Genomic DNA, 14,915 nt, shown 5'->3' on the forward strand with positions numbered 1-14,915 from the left:
GAGTGTCACACCGAGGTCCCGTGAGGTTGTTGATGGGAACGTTTTTTTCAACGTGGTGCTCGTGGGATGTATTTTGATGTATTTCGACCCGAGTCACTGCGTCAAGGATTCATCTTTAACACACGGGGCAGTCCTACTCCCACGTGTAGTTTTTGTGAATACTCATTACCTTGTGTATTTAATTGGAAGCTCGTTCAATAGATAGTTGTGTTTTTCGGTTTAGGCACGGGCAAAAAAAGTGCAAATTTCTTTTTAAATCAGGAAACATATATTGTTTGTAATCGATCATGAACTTCACCACCTTCGATGACGTCACTCAACCAGATTGAGACGTAAAGCTATTTCTTCTATTTTTCCCTATACACTTGTGTGACATCTTTGTTCACTCACTTGTCTCCCTCAAAAGGAATGTGAATGTTAATTCCCATCAAAGCTCCGAAAACCTGTTGGTGTTTGAGATTAGCCTCCAGCTCTTTACCACAGAGGCAGGGTTCACTTGGCAGCGCGGCGCACCCAGAAATCGCCTGTTTGCCATCGCCGTCTGGATCTGCCGCACGCTGACAGCGGTGTTGTGAAAGCGGGAGCATGTGAGCAAGAGCTTAGTGCGACTGGAACGAGAGATTAGAGAAATTGGGAGATTTGGGTTGAGGATACAGGACAGGTTGCTGCCAATAACACACTCGCCTTCCCTAAACTCCACACCCGCCATGAAGAATGTAAAAACTTATCCTTGTGTGTCAACAAAACCGTTTACCGGGTTGCATTTTAGTATTTAATTTTTTTTGCTTGCACTGACTAATAAAACAGTATTATCTGACATATTTAGACTTTAAAGTCAGTTTCAGCAGCTGGATAATATTGATTTACGATTGATGGTCCCATCTTGGATCCACTTCGAGGCTTGCAGGATTCATAAGCTTAGAGGCAAACACAATCAGTAAATTAACTTCAATATTAACTCTGGATTAGCATAGGAGTTAAACACCATCTTAACATATTATCACCGTATCCGGTTCAGACCAACAGTTTCATCAGATCCACAATGGCATTCATTTGGAGTTGGAAGGAGTCTCGATGCTTTCAGCTTGCTGGTTGCCTCCAACTCCCATGAAAAAGAACATCTGGCTCTAAAGCTACTAAACGCTTCAACATGTTCACCGACTATTGCCTAACTTTGTTTATCTTCTGAGATAAGCAACTGAAGTACAGTGTGTCCTTCACTACCATTCAGCGGATTTCGGTTTGTGTCGAAATGGTGACCTCCACAACTGTCTGTATAATCCCTGCGGATTAGGCGGACAGTTACCGCTGCTCTCTAACGCTCCCGCTTTCCTGTCTTATCCATTTTCAGTTTTAACAGTGAAGGAAAGGGAGGGTTGAGAATAAACAGATTAGTTTAGCGAGCATAATACAGTGTTTTCTTTACACAAATCGTGTCTGCTCTTCCTCGTGGTTTGACAGTTGCTTATCTGCTTGCAGAGGTGATCCGTAATGCATAATTAGAGATAGTGCACACACTTTATTGGTGGGGGAAAACACCTTTATATAAAACTCACTCATAGCAGCACAGTGAGTTTTGAGTGAAGCCATCGGACCCAAACTCCTGATCGAACTTGGTCCTCTCGTCATGACCAGACCAGCTCAAGTCCTGTCACACCGGCCTCCGTCCCCCAAGCAGACCTGCAAGAAGCTGCCGAGCTGATGTTAAATTCAGTAAGGTGTTGTGTAAAATATAACCGATTAAAACGGCTTCTTTTGATAAACGTTTTTCTGGAAATAATGACTTATTTGAGTGGAGTGGTGACTCATGCAAGGAAGAACACAATAGTTTGGGATCATTCTGATTCTGTTACGCAGGATAAGTTGCTCAAATGACAGTTCTCTATTTGTGAAAGTAGCCTGAGAGTTTCATTCCCAGTGCAACCCACACGTGACAAGATGTTAGACTTGACACGGACCTGACATACGTGATGGGAACATCTCTGTTCTATCAGCCCCTCTTCCTCAATGCCGTCCAATATTTCTCCCCTGCCATCACTTTTTTTATTTGTGTTCAGACTTTGCAGAGAAAGACCTTTTTTTGCCGGGCCTCGTTCCCCCCCAGATAAGATAAGATCTTGATAAGGGATCAAGATAGCATTCAGCTACAAAAAAATCAATCTTACTCCTCTGGGGACATTAAACCGGTTTTCTATTTCCTCAGAAAGTTTAGGAAAACAAGCAATCCAATAATGCACATGAGCATGGCTCCCGCAGTACGACACCTTTTCCACCTCATTGGTGAAATCCCTAAATACAGATTGTGTTAGAGGTATGTTCAGTTTTTGCCCAGATACCCTCACGGCTGTAAGTTGAAACTACTATAATACGATTACGTTGTACAATTTAAAGCACAATTTATGATTGTAATAATTGGATTTACATGTTCTGATGTTTCCCAATTTCTATTTCTGCATGCACCCATGTAAAGGTTTCCCGTGGGACCATAAGGAAGCTTATCCTAAGGGAAAAAACAAAATGACATCTCTTAGTCCATGTCTGTCTGTCCGCGCAGAAGACAACTTACGAAGAAAGACACAGGACAAGGGGAGCTTGAGAAAAAATACTTTTCTGTAGATAATGATCTAGTTTGATCATCATTTACATAGAGAAGCTACTTTAAGACAAAAAGAAAGAAAATAATCTACTTCCCAATAATACTGTTAATTGTAACTGCAGTCAGACGACATTTCTTAGAATATATTCAGGGTGCGATGTTTGTTATACTTGATGCTTTTAGATGAGAACACAACAAGGCATTAGATAAGCACTTTGTAACAGTGAAGTATACACTTTGTGTAGTGTTTGAATCCCCACCACAGCTGGACTCTTGTTTCTATTGTTGCCAGGCAACACATGCCGTCCCAGTGAACACTTGAGTTTTCCCTGTCATTGCTTGGCAACTAAATTGCACCCCGGGAGGTAAAAGATTGAATAAGCGTGGCTTTAAAACTACAGTACACCGAGCTCAGCGCTGCAACTTTCTGCACGACTCAAGTTGGACGCGGCAACGTGTGTGCAAATGTCCGCGCCGCGATGCAGGATGGTCTCAGAGCACTGATCCAAATCCCTGCTGTTATGTCTACATTCATATGCTAATCCAAACCCCCGGCACACCCACTAATTACTAATCCTCAGTGTGCCAGTGGGTCCCACTTCACGCCACTGACCAGCAGACACATCCAAGACCCAAGGGAGAGACGTTATTTATGTGACGTCCACACAAACAATGAGCTTGCTTGACTCGCAGTAAATCAGTAGGCGATGGATGAATAACTTTAGAGGCATTTCTATCATTATTTTATCCGTTGTTAAGTCGCTTTTCCATATGGCTTTTCGCCCGAATAGATATGTTTTGCCTTTAAAACACTACTACTGACGTTATCTCTTAAACACATCTTAACTGCAAATTTCAAAAAAGCGTCTCTCCTGCTGACGGCGCTGTAGAGGAGGATCTACCATTGGCTGGTTCAAAGGTAGCTCAGCTGACTCCACTGCCTGTCATCACTGAGGGTGAGGGTCAGCATCAGAGCCGCCAACGCACTCCACCTACGCTTCCCCGCCTCTCGCCGCTCTCTTCTGCCATTATCCTTCTCTACCACAGTTAGTTTTGTGCTGACATTATTCTGAGAAGTTTGCTAAGTTTACACCATCTGGTCTCTGCGCTGCTTTGTTCAATAACGCAACCAAAAACGGGGGCGGACCAGGGTGTTTTTATAACCGCTAATAAGTACAGTGTGCACTTTCATGACACCTGACAAGAGACACATTTTCTTGACGAACATCAAGTGACTTTGGGATCATTAGCCCTGTCGTGTATGTGTGAGAGCATGTACAGCATGCGCGTATCTCCGCCCGCCCTCCCCTGTGACTAATGTATCATATGCAGCAGCAGGGTCGTCTATAAATAACAACGTGATGTTCATCTACTGAGCGGGAGGGGTGACTTGTCTCGGCAGATGGGGGGGCGGTGAATGTGTATGTGTGTGTGTTGTTCGTCCTCTCGCTTACATGTTGTAGCGGGCGATCGTTTAGGTTTTATTTGACACCACAGAGCGGACTTTATCGAGCTCACACGCGCTCTGAGTAGCCGATGCGACGGCAGTCGCTCGCCGCCCTGTGAAGCGTGGTGGGCGATCATGTGCTCACCACGTGGCGGGACGGGTCGTGGTCTCACTTCACACAAGCCTGGGAAACAATAACAACACCGCTGTGGTGCAGAGCGAGTGGGCATGCTTTGACAGCCAAATGTCAGATTACATCCGAGGAACACGGGATTGAGTCGGGGGTGTTGGGCGGAAGCAGTATCCTCGGCCCCAGTACTCAAAGACAATCATGCAGAGGAGTTAATTATAAGGGTTTATTTTTACGACCCACAATTAGGAGTCTACTGTGTGATTGGATACTGAGAGCATACAAACAGACTTTTCCCTCTCTGCAGCATTCAGACATTTGGCAGTATTCCTCGTTTGTCAACGAGCAGACCTGGGTTCAAGCTTCCTTACGCCTCATTTGCACTCCACTAAACTCCTACACACTTTTGGTGTAGTACATTTCTCCACCTCCCCCCTCCCTCTGGTGTGACATCATTTTCAGTGCAACATTTGCTGCATCTGTTATCGGCAACCAGACCAAACTGCCATTTTTATATATTTTTTTAAAATGTAAAAATACTGATTATGTAGAGGAGGTGCCAGAGACGATTCTCTGACTAATCACTAGTCTGTAAGTGTTTTACGTGCAGCTACTATCTGCAACCTTTGGTCAATGCTATATTCAGTAGCAATGTGACTTGAATCAATACTAGTTTGTAGATAATGTTGGGAAAATAACAATTAAAAATTCTTAACCTAAAATTACAAATGTATCATGTATTTATTCTAATTTAAAATCCTTTAACATACAAAAATCTATTTAGTCAAATAATTATTTGAGGCAAAATGTCAGCAAAATGTCACCTAAAACGAGGTTGTGTGCATAGATTTTGTACTCCATGCGCTCTCAAATCCTCCTGCTACATTAAAATGTTCAAAAACAATTATAGATCAATATAAAAATACCCCAAACCTTCAAAATACAATAATTTGCTTCCGTTAGCTGATGATCCTTTATAATCTGGGCTGCAAACTAACCATTATTATTGTTATTTACTATTCTCATGATGGATTTTTTTTCATAGTAATTTCCCCCATAATCCTTCACAATTTCTGGAGCCCACAACAGAGAAAAGAAATCTAAAAATATTCTGAAATATTTAATTACCAATTATGTAAAACCCATGAAGGCATCAAATTCTCCCATTTGAGGGTCTGGATCAAAAATATGTTTGTTTCTGGTTTGTTTGTTGCAACCGATCAACTAACTAATCCCTTAACACTCTGGTGGTTGCAATGGAAATCAAAATGTAACGTCTTAATGGATTTCTAAGGCATAGGAAATTGCATAGCTTTGCAGAAGAAAGTGTTTGGATAGCTTTGTTTGCATAAACATACTTTTTTCCCTCCACAACTGCTTCTTTGTCAAACTAATGACTTCCTTCCCGTTGTCAATGAGTCCATAGAGGGATGTGCATGCACAGAAAAAGAGGAAACGCTGCAGTGCTTCACTGAAGTCCGTGTTCACAGGCTTTAGTAACATGTCTCCTGTGTCTTTTCAGTCAAACACACAATCCCTGAACCTTACTGCTGTATCTGCTGAAGACAGCCGTGCCGAGCACCTCTTCATGTGCCTATGTGGTTTAGCTCACCCCACCACACTCCCACCGACCCCCCCCTCAATTCTCTTTAGAAATGGTACAGTCCATTTAAAAAGGTGCTTGTCATCTCTCAATGCTCTGTGTCCTTTCAACAGTCAGCTGCAGGGAGCTCATTTCACAGGCTCTCTAACACACACACACACACACACACACACACACAAACATACACACATACACGCACACACTCTCATGCTGTTACCAAACTCTCAGACACGCACAGCGGCATGCTCTCACACTGACACACACCACACATGCAGCAGCTCCAAAGACGCACGTTTCCCCTGAGCCGGATGCCTCTGTTTGAGGGAAAGGACAAACTGCTCTGAGGATTCAACTTGGCTTTTTTCTTTTTTTAACCGAAAGGGAGCAAGATCAGACGGAAAGAGGGGAAAGGGGGAAGGACTAATTTGAGGACACTTTCCTTCACGGCGAGATGTAGAACTTGTCAGCAATGACAACTTGTCTGGATTCCCCTCTCCTCCCCAGGCAAAAATCCTGAAAATGATGGACGACAACAAGCAGCTGGCCCAGCGCATCGATGGGGCCATTCAGTCCGCCAGCCAGGAGGTGACCAACCTGCGCTCGGAGCTGAGCGCCACCAGCCGCAGACTGGCCGAACTGGGGGCGAGCGACTGTGCCAGCGTGCTGGAGACCCCGCAGCAGAACCACAACGGTAGGACACCCTGAGACTGTGTGTGTGTGTGTGTGTGTGTGTGTGTGTGTGTGTGTGTTCTGACGAGCTGCGAACATGTGGTGATGGGTGCGTGCGCTGCGCTGCCGTTGTGTCTTAACCCTGCGCCGAGTGCACGTGCGTTTAGCCGCGCAAGTGAGTTTAAAAGAAATACCCTCCCCTCACGCCTCCTTCCGTGGGAGCACGCGTGCATCTGAAAGTGGACGCGCGGATGTGGATGAGTTTAACAAAAAGAGCCGAGGGGTTTCTGGCGGCTCGTGTCCACTCTGTTCTCCAACAAATCCCCACCCGTGTTGAATAATTAACCCCCTGAACCTTTAAGAGGGGGCAGTGCTGCTCTCCAGTGAGGGCAGAGTGGGTAAAGTTACAACCTCTATTCACTCCCGGAGAACTCTGTCCGATAGTTCATTCGGTTCTCCTTTAACTGGGCAATGGATCTGTTTCTCTGCAGGAGGAAGGGAAAAGGGGGCTGGTCTCAGGGTTGCCGTGGGTTACTGTTACCGAGCACTGTTTGAATGACTGCCCAGTTCGTAGAACGCTGTCCTCGCTGTGTGTGTGTGTGTGTGTGTTTATGCGTGGCGGCCGCTGTGTTTGCCCCTTTTCAACTTTTCTTCAGATGAGTATGACATGTAGATCGGTAACAGATGTCTTATTTTCTGTGTTGGTGCACATGCATAATCCCGGGTGGCCGCATTGGCGCGCGTGGTTATGTGTGCCCATGCTGTCATGTCCTCTTAGCTTCTGGCACACACACACACTCACACTCTGGCTGTTTCCATAGCAGTCAGCTGGTACGGGAAGCTGTCTGATGGGATACGTTCCATCTTGGCTGTGGCACCACTCTGCTTTGAAGGCCACACGTCTCTCGGACACTTCCGAGTTCAGGCTCAACGAAACGTCCGCTGCGTTTCCTCTCTCGCATTCAGAGGGAGAAAATGTGTTGGCTAACTCCCCCTTCACATGACACAGAGTCGTTTAGTCCTCATCTGGCCTCTGCAGGGAGAAATGTGATGCGTTACAAAGCTGGTCAGGAAGAGTTTGGTCAGCATTGTGTTCAATGTCGCTTTGTTTTTCAGTCATTTCTTTCTGCTTGTGTGTGTGCTTGTGCCTTGCAGTATCCTTTTAACCCTGATGCACGCTCACACCCCTGCCGTTTCCATAGCAGTGTGTGCGCCAGTGTGAGTGAAGACAAGCATTCCTCTGGGGGGGGGGGGGGGTCTGTTTGAGCGCTGATGTCATTGTCCCTTGTAGCTGCGTCTCTGCTCAGCTCAAATGATGGCCGAGATGTTCATGTTCTGCAGTGGAATCATGTTCGTCTCCAGGGAAGAGTCATACAACTCCCGTAAATACCACATGAACACCACAGAGACTGCAGAAAAACAACCTTGGAACTGGTCCATTGTTAAAATGTTGCTGAGATGATACACATTGTGAAGCACACTCTAATGTGTGGATCTCTGGAGATGGAATTTGTCAGACATTGTTGTCTGGAAATTCAGTGCTCCAGTGAGTGTCCCCTTTTTACACACACACACACACACACACACACACACACGTCCTATTGATTCTGAAGGTAACGCTTGCTGATTCCCGCCTTTGTTTGGCTATATATCTTCCCATTGTCATTGTGTCTATGTCAATAAATCTTTGTGCCCACCTCTCTCAGTCTGTTTCGACCCCCTTTCTCTCCTCCGAGCTGTTCTTTACGAGGCTGGGGTGTGTAACAGAAACAGCTGGCGGATTAGGTAACTTATTACCAGTGGCTGTGTTGGGAAGGGAGGTGTGTGCGAAGGGTCGCTGGTTCCTTGCACAGCCGGCAGAGTGTGAGTCCCTGAGGGAAGCTGTGCGGGAGCGGGGGGGGTGCTACGTGGCACTAAACTTGCTAGCAGGCTAGCTTATCTTAATTGTGTTTCTATTGCTGGGGGGTTTTCATTTGCATGTTACATTCCTCCCAGCAAGTGTAAAGCGTAGGAATAAATGACAGTACTTGGTGTTTCCTTTTTCTGGTGGTTCACGGATGCTCACAGTCCTACAAAACACACACACACACACAATATCCAACCTCAACGTTTCTTTCTCTCAAACATTCGCGACCTTGTCTGTCCTCTGAGCTCACTACTATTCTCAATGTAGTTCAAGATCTTTCTCTTGGAATTGAATGGACCACATTTAGCTTTGCTGAGGCACAATTGGGGGCGCTGTAATCCACAAATGCTGAGCCGTCATGAATCGGGCGCAAAATGTACGTCTGTACCATTTTTCTCCTTCGTTTGATGATGAGCTCCGCAATAGCCGTTTCTACAATGACCAACTTACACTACTTTAGGTGTCAGATTTAGACTGACACACTAATAAATCTTCTGCTGCTTCTTACAGTGTTTACCAGCAGTTAAAATGTCTGTTATAATGGAGATGGCTCAGTTGTCATGACGTGATCCGCTGTTGATTCACTGCTTTTAAGCCTTAACCCCGCTCGGTATGCATGAAAAAACACGTAACCGTACATGCGACAGCACTACAGGCTAATGAAGATCGCTATGCTGGTGTCATTTGCCTATTGGCTACAATATCTACGGTACCAACTACTGTTGGAAACACTAAGTATCCTGAGTCATGTTGAAAACAAGACTTAAATAGCTTAAAGGTTGTTAAATCATAGCTGGCATATTGCTCTATAAGGTGGCCTTATGCAGACAATTATAATGGTGGAGAGCAATATTAAGGAGCATTGCAGAAACATTTGTTTTTATAGTGTACAGAGACACGTTGTTGTGCCTTAATGCTGCTTTAACCAGCCAATGCATAAAAAAACATCCTTTCTCATTATTGACGACTGTTATTTTGTATAATCAACTCATGCTACCTTTCCTCTGACTAATATACGTAATGTATGTCAACCTGATACATCACCTACCAGTCACATGTCACTATAGTCAAAATCCTTCCCCTTCTTGTACAACGAGAGGGGCGCTTAGTTTGTTAAACATTCATTGTATATCTAGACGTGTTCTTAAATGAAAATGATAATGGAAAGCGTGCTACTGGATGAGAACAAAACATTTTTTTGTGGTTCACCAACGTACGTATTGGACATGAATTGTCTTTTGTAGTATTTATTATGTTAAGGGACATGAAACAACGCACCACAGAGAAGACAATGAGGCAACTTCCTTACTTGATTCAAAAGATATTGTGGTTGAAGGTTTTGGAAATTATGAAACTACTACTTTTTATTTGTATGTATAAGTGCTTGATTTACTATACAGCTAATCCATTACACAAGTTTCCAAACCTACTAGTCAGCTTCTCTTTTGTACTCTTTTGCCCAGAAGTGCAGTGACAAGTGGACGCAGACAAATTGACCTACTCGATATAGTCGTCTTGGGGTTTAGCAACTTTGTTTATTTAGCGCTACTGCTTTTCCACACTTTGCAGAATGTCACTGACTTCTCAAAAGCTCACTTTTGATCTGAGTGTGAAAAACATGCTGATCAAACTGTTTGTGTAATTTTTTGGATCATTGAATGCTTTTCTGCAGCTGATTGTATTCTTAACACTACTCTCGGGGGCTGATACTGTTTATGCATTCAGCTCTTAAAGGTTACGAGAGAAGGTCAGTTCCATTGCATTTAATAACTCATCCATTGTCGTAGTTGAGAGTTGGTCAAGCGTTCACAGGCTTATTGACTGTCTCACAAAGGTGATGCATTTCTATCTGAACCTCATCAAAACGTTTTGCACCATGCCTGGGGGATCATTTGAGTTGAAGACATATTTTATTGTTGTGATAATTTAAAAATACAAAAACATATTTACTTTTGAGGATTGGTTATCCAGGACACCAGGAATGAGTTGGTCCTTTCATATAATTTGGCTTGGAGGATTGGCTGTCTCTATATTCCTGCACAGCGTGTCGAATTGGGTGAATTTGGTTTAACCAAAATGTTTTACCTCACAAGCTGTTACGGCATTTCCCTCCTCTCCTAAACTGTCCCCACCTGCGGTCTTCAGGTCCATGCAGTGTTGTGATGTCCGGCTATTCGTCAATACAGGGCTTTGGAAGCGATCCTGAGTAGTTCTACTTTTCTCCACCAGCTGTGTCAGAACCCATTGGCGTCTTACAACAGCAGAGGAGCAGCAAATATCCGCCCCGTGCCTGTAATCGGAAGTACCAGACGGTTGGACAACTGCTACAGAAATGTCCAATGGACTTCTGCCATATGCATGTATTTACATATGGCATTTATGTGCAATTGCTGTGCAACTTTATGCGCAAATCATCTCTCACTGTTCTGTGTACAGCCTATATTCGACTGGCAGTACATTAGAGTTCCCATTACTTGCCCCGTATGTGCTTTATTGGTGTCCAGAAGAGCTCAGACATTTGTATCCCTGCAGTGTGCAGCAGTCTCATGTGGGATGTGAACTCCTAGTTCCCACTCACACAATCACATGTATGTACCGCTCTTAATCTCAGTACTATATACTATATAACATATACTGTCTACTGTCTATCGGCTAAACCGCTTTAACATTTAGTTTAGTCAATGTAAAATGCATACAAATGCAGATTCTGAAAGGTAAAACTGTTTAAGACTCAATATTATTTCCTCACTTAAATGTATGAATAAGGATTTACATAATTTGGTAAGACACTTTAAAACTGCAGCTATTGAAAAATGTCAAGGGGCTCTCACATAAAGTTTTTCCCTCTTCAATTAGGGTAATGTATGCAAAAAGTAGTCTTTAATAATAATGTGTTGCTTCAAATGTCAATTCTCTCATTTTACTGCATCCATTTTACTAAATAGATACAAATAGCCCTGAAAATATAATATTATACAAACACATGAAATATTTCATGCGTAAAATTCAGGGCAACATCTTGGGTATTCACACATTTACAAACAACTCCAGATGGCAAAGCTCTGAACGTTTCATCGCTGTATTTGCTGCATCATGTCCCGCAGCAACACTATCATTTCCACCATTGTCTTATTTTATGGTTAAGTTGTTGTCCTGTCAGAATCCCAGAAGGTTCATTGAAGTGTATAATGTCTTCACATGGACTGAATTGCATTTTCTGCTGTATTTTGTCCGCTACTGGCTTCATATCCTTTTACACTCCCCTTTCATTGATTTGATGAAGGCGGATAGGTGTAAAGCTGCTGTCACTCAGAGAGGCATTAGTTCTAGAAAGCCAGCTGGTGATGAAAAAACGGCAAAACAAGTTGGACAGGAAAGGTATAACTGGCGGAGTCATAAAAACCTGCAAAGAATGATCTTAAGCTGTGAAAATGGCTCCAAATGTCATTAGTGTTTTTGGTAGCTGGAGGTGGCTTTTGAGTCCCTCTCTTGTCTGCGGCAATGAGAAACTTAATGACTTGTGTGAGGCAAAAGAAGCGTCCTCTTCAGGTTTCATGTTCACGGCACGTTTTATGGACATTTAAAACTTAAGTTACCCGACATATTGTTACTCATCAAAGCAGTCTCCCAAAAGTACAACAACAATTCTTAATGCCACAATTGCCTTTTGCATTGTGGCGCCTCTGCTGGCACTGACACTGCAGTAACGTCAGCAGTAAGGTTTGGAAGGAATTGTCACCCACATAAGGTCATATTTAGAATGGAATTACCCATGTCAGTATAATTAATAAGGCTGAAGCCTGAACATGTGGTTGATGGCAGTAATTACTTGCCTATAAAGCGTGTTAATGAAGAGTGATTTTAGTCTGTAGCCGTGTGCTGAAAGGTCATTCATTTACATACACATGTAGCCATCAAGTGAGTGCGAGAAACTTGTGAGTTAGATTGATTACCACATCAAATTGTTAATAAATCATTTGCCGCCTCTTTGTTTCACAGTCCTGCACACACACACACAGACACACACACAGACACAGACACACACACACACACACAGAGAGAGACACCTCACTGTGGCCTTGTCATAAGTTTTTGAGCAGAGGGGGAATGTGTTTTCCACGCAAGTCTTCAGCTATCAACAGGCCTTGACACACTAGCATTGGCTTTATTTGACACTTTAATTCTAATACTAATTAACTTTGCACCCCGAGTGCCACACAATTTGATGCCCTTCATAGCATTTGAGAAGGTCATGTCTGAAGTGGATATTCGGTGTTTTGGGTTGGTCATAGTCTGCATTAATGAGTTGGAGTGGCTCTGGGGTATGTAAATTACTGTTGCCCTCTGTCCTTCAGCCTGCTTTTCCTGAAAACTGATGCTCGCAGCGCTCCTGCGCACGGCGGCAGATGGGGAGTGTGCTCGGTATTCAGTGACATTGCACATATTCACGTGCCATGAAGTGCAAATGCTGAGCAGTTTCATGCAAAACTGTGGAGGAAGAGGGCGAGAGAGAACACAGCATAAATTGTACTTTTCCAACAGAACAGTATTCTGCAGCTCCATGGAGCGTGATGGGTGGTGCACGTGGATAGGAACACTTTTTAAAACTCCACCATGCACCATTTTTTGTAATACTGCATCCACTGAGACCCGCAATTAGTTTCTGAATGGCCATCATTTCATATGCTCGCCACAATATCCAGCTCGTACTACAACCAACTTGGAAATTTGGGAGGAGAATCTGAAACTGTATCGTCCCAAGTGATTACTAAGTCGCATGTATGAATCCGCTCAGTGAGAGCTGACGGGTCTGCTCTGTTGCCCACAGAGACTCCTAATAGCCTGAGACAGGAGATGTGGAAAGTGTGCGCTCCTCAGACTCCCAGTAGTTTTTGAATGATCTGATGTGACGGGGGGCCGGGGCAGGACATTTTTCCGTTAATCCCCCATTTTCGGGAGGTGATGGATTTGTATGTTGTGAGTCAGTTTCTGTCCTGTGTTCTCTTCCTGCGATGCCAATCCGTGGTGTTTGATCATTACAAAGAGCTGCAGCACTGTGGAGACGGTGAAGCTCTTGACGTCATCCATACACTTTATTTATCTCTCAGCAGAATGCTCACAAATTGGTATGATGCTGTTTTTTTTTTAAAGGACTACATTTTATCATTTGGCTTAATAATTATTTCATCCTTGTGGGTGATCAAAAGGAACATTACCAAGAAAGAAATGTAAATGTTGGATTCATGGAACAGTTCATTCAGTTAACTGTTTTTTAATTTGTGTGCTGAGCAATGTTCATCTTCTTCTACTTCTACAACCGAGAGTTATTTTTAGATCTTAGCCAGGGGGGGCATGGTGTGTGCAACCCAAGATGATTCGGGTATTTTGGGTGTAGGTTGAGCGGAATAGAATTACTGCATACCTATGCAGAGGCATTGCCTTTCCTCGGAGCATTTTCAGACATATGTGCCGGCCCTGATTTGTCCTCGCGCACATCCCAATGCAACCCGCATAGTAGATGACACATAAAGTGGGACGTCGGATCAAAATATTTTGGCGCCACTGCCTTGAAATTGTTACATAACTCTTGTCAAAGGGCACAGGATGTTATGTTCTTTTGCTGAAACCAATGACGGCCAGTGTTTAAAGACAAGGATCAGTGGGAGAGTAGAAGTACTAAATCCGTCACTACTGGGGAATACCAATAACCGTTGACATCATCCGTTGATGAACTTTCTTTAAAATCTGCGCCGGACACCGTGGCTGTCTATTTAAGTCTTTTTGTATTTTATTCAAAAGGTTCCAAGATAGATTTGGATTTTGAGCATGCAGTAGTCTGGTAGCACCTCTTTGGTGGGATTTTGGTTAGAAATTAGTAAGTGTCTCTCTTTGCCTGTGATCACATTGGACACCTGTGCTCAAGCAAAATGTGCTGCTGTTTGTGTTGTTAGTGGCAGAGAGCCGAGAGGTAAACGAGTGCAGACACATGACCTTCATGACCTTTCTATGCAACACGCGGTTTGATCACTAGCTGGCTATTTGTTGCTTTAGCCCGGTTTGAGTTACAGTAACAAAGGAGGGAACAGCCGCCTATTTAAAGTTATTCACTCACTTCTGATGAGAAGTATGTTGGTTGAAATGAGATGTGGCATGACTAAGAAGAGAGTGCCTTCACTGTATCATTATCTTGTCTGACAGCTGCCGAGGTTAGGCCTGCTTCACAGTTTCCACATGTTAAATTAAAGCATAATTTTCTACTTCACAGATCCCAGGGCTGCACCCATAATGCGTCCTTTGTTAGGAAGGTACAACGTATTGACAAAAAACAAAATTGTCAAAGACACAGATTCACAAAGCCGCTTTTCTTCCTTATCTATTCCTCTAGATTTCTCCTACAATTATCACATCGACAACCAGCACGTATGCTGTAAGTCCGGTGGTCGGGCCTGGCTGTTGCCAGTGTGAGTTATCGTTCTGCCTACAATCGTCCAACTACCAGCATGAAGGCTGCCCAGCCAGCTGGTGCCTGCTGTTTACGAGGGGCAGATTGGGCAAGCCTGGGTG

The 14,915-nt window shown here is 43.8% G+C and overlaps 1 protein-coding gene across 5 annotated transcripts in view; it reads left to right on the plus strand.

The window, feature by feature from the left end:
* Positions 1-14,915, plus strand: part of kazna (kazrin, periplakin interacting protein a) — a 129,915-nt gene that overhangs the window by 35,325 nt on the left and 79,675 nt on the right. For 4 of the 5 annotated variants that reach the window (XM_078083956.1, XM_040192799.2, XM_078083952.1 and 1 more), the window contains exon 3: positions 6,281-6,467. In XM_078083956.1, the coding sequence (XP_077940082.1) occupies positions 6,281-6,467 (187 nt within the window). Of the gene's footprint in view, positions 1-5,869; positions 6,468-14,915 lie in introns of those variants that run through there. The other variant, XM_040192802.2, reaches the window with a different exon arrangement.

This window comes from Gasterosteus aculeatus, chromosome 2, assembly GCF_964276395.1.
Source record: "Gasterosteus aculeatus chromosome 2, fGasAcu3.hap1.1, whole genome shotgun sequence".
In the NCBI taxonomy this organism is placed as follows: domain Eukaryota; kingdom Metazoa; phylum Chordata; class Actinopteri; order Perciformes; family Gasterosteidae; genus Gasterosteus; species Gasterosteus aculeatus.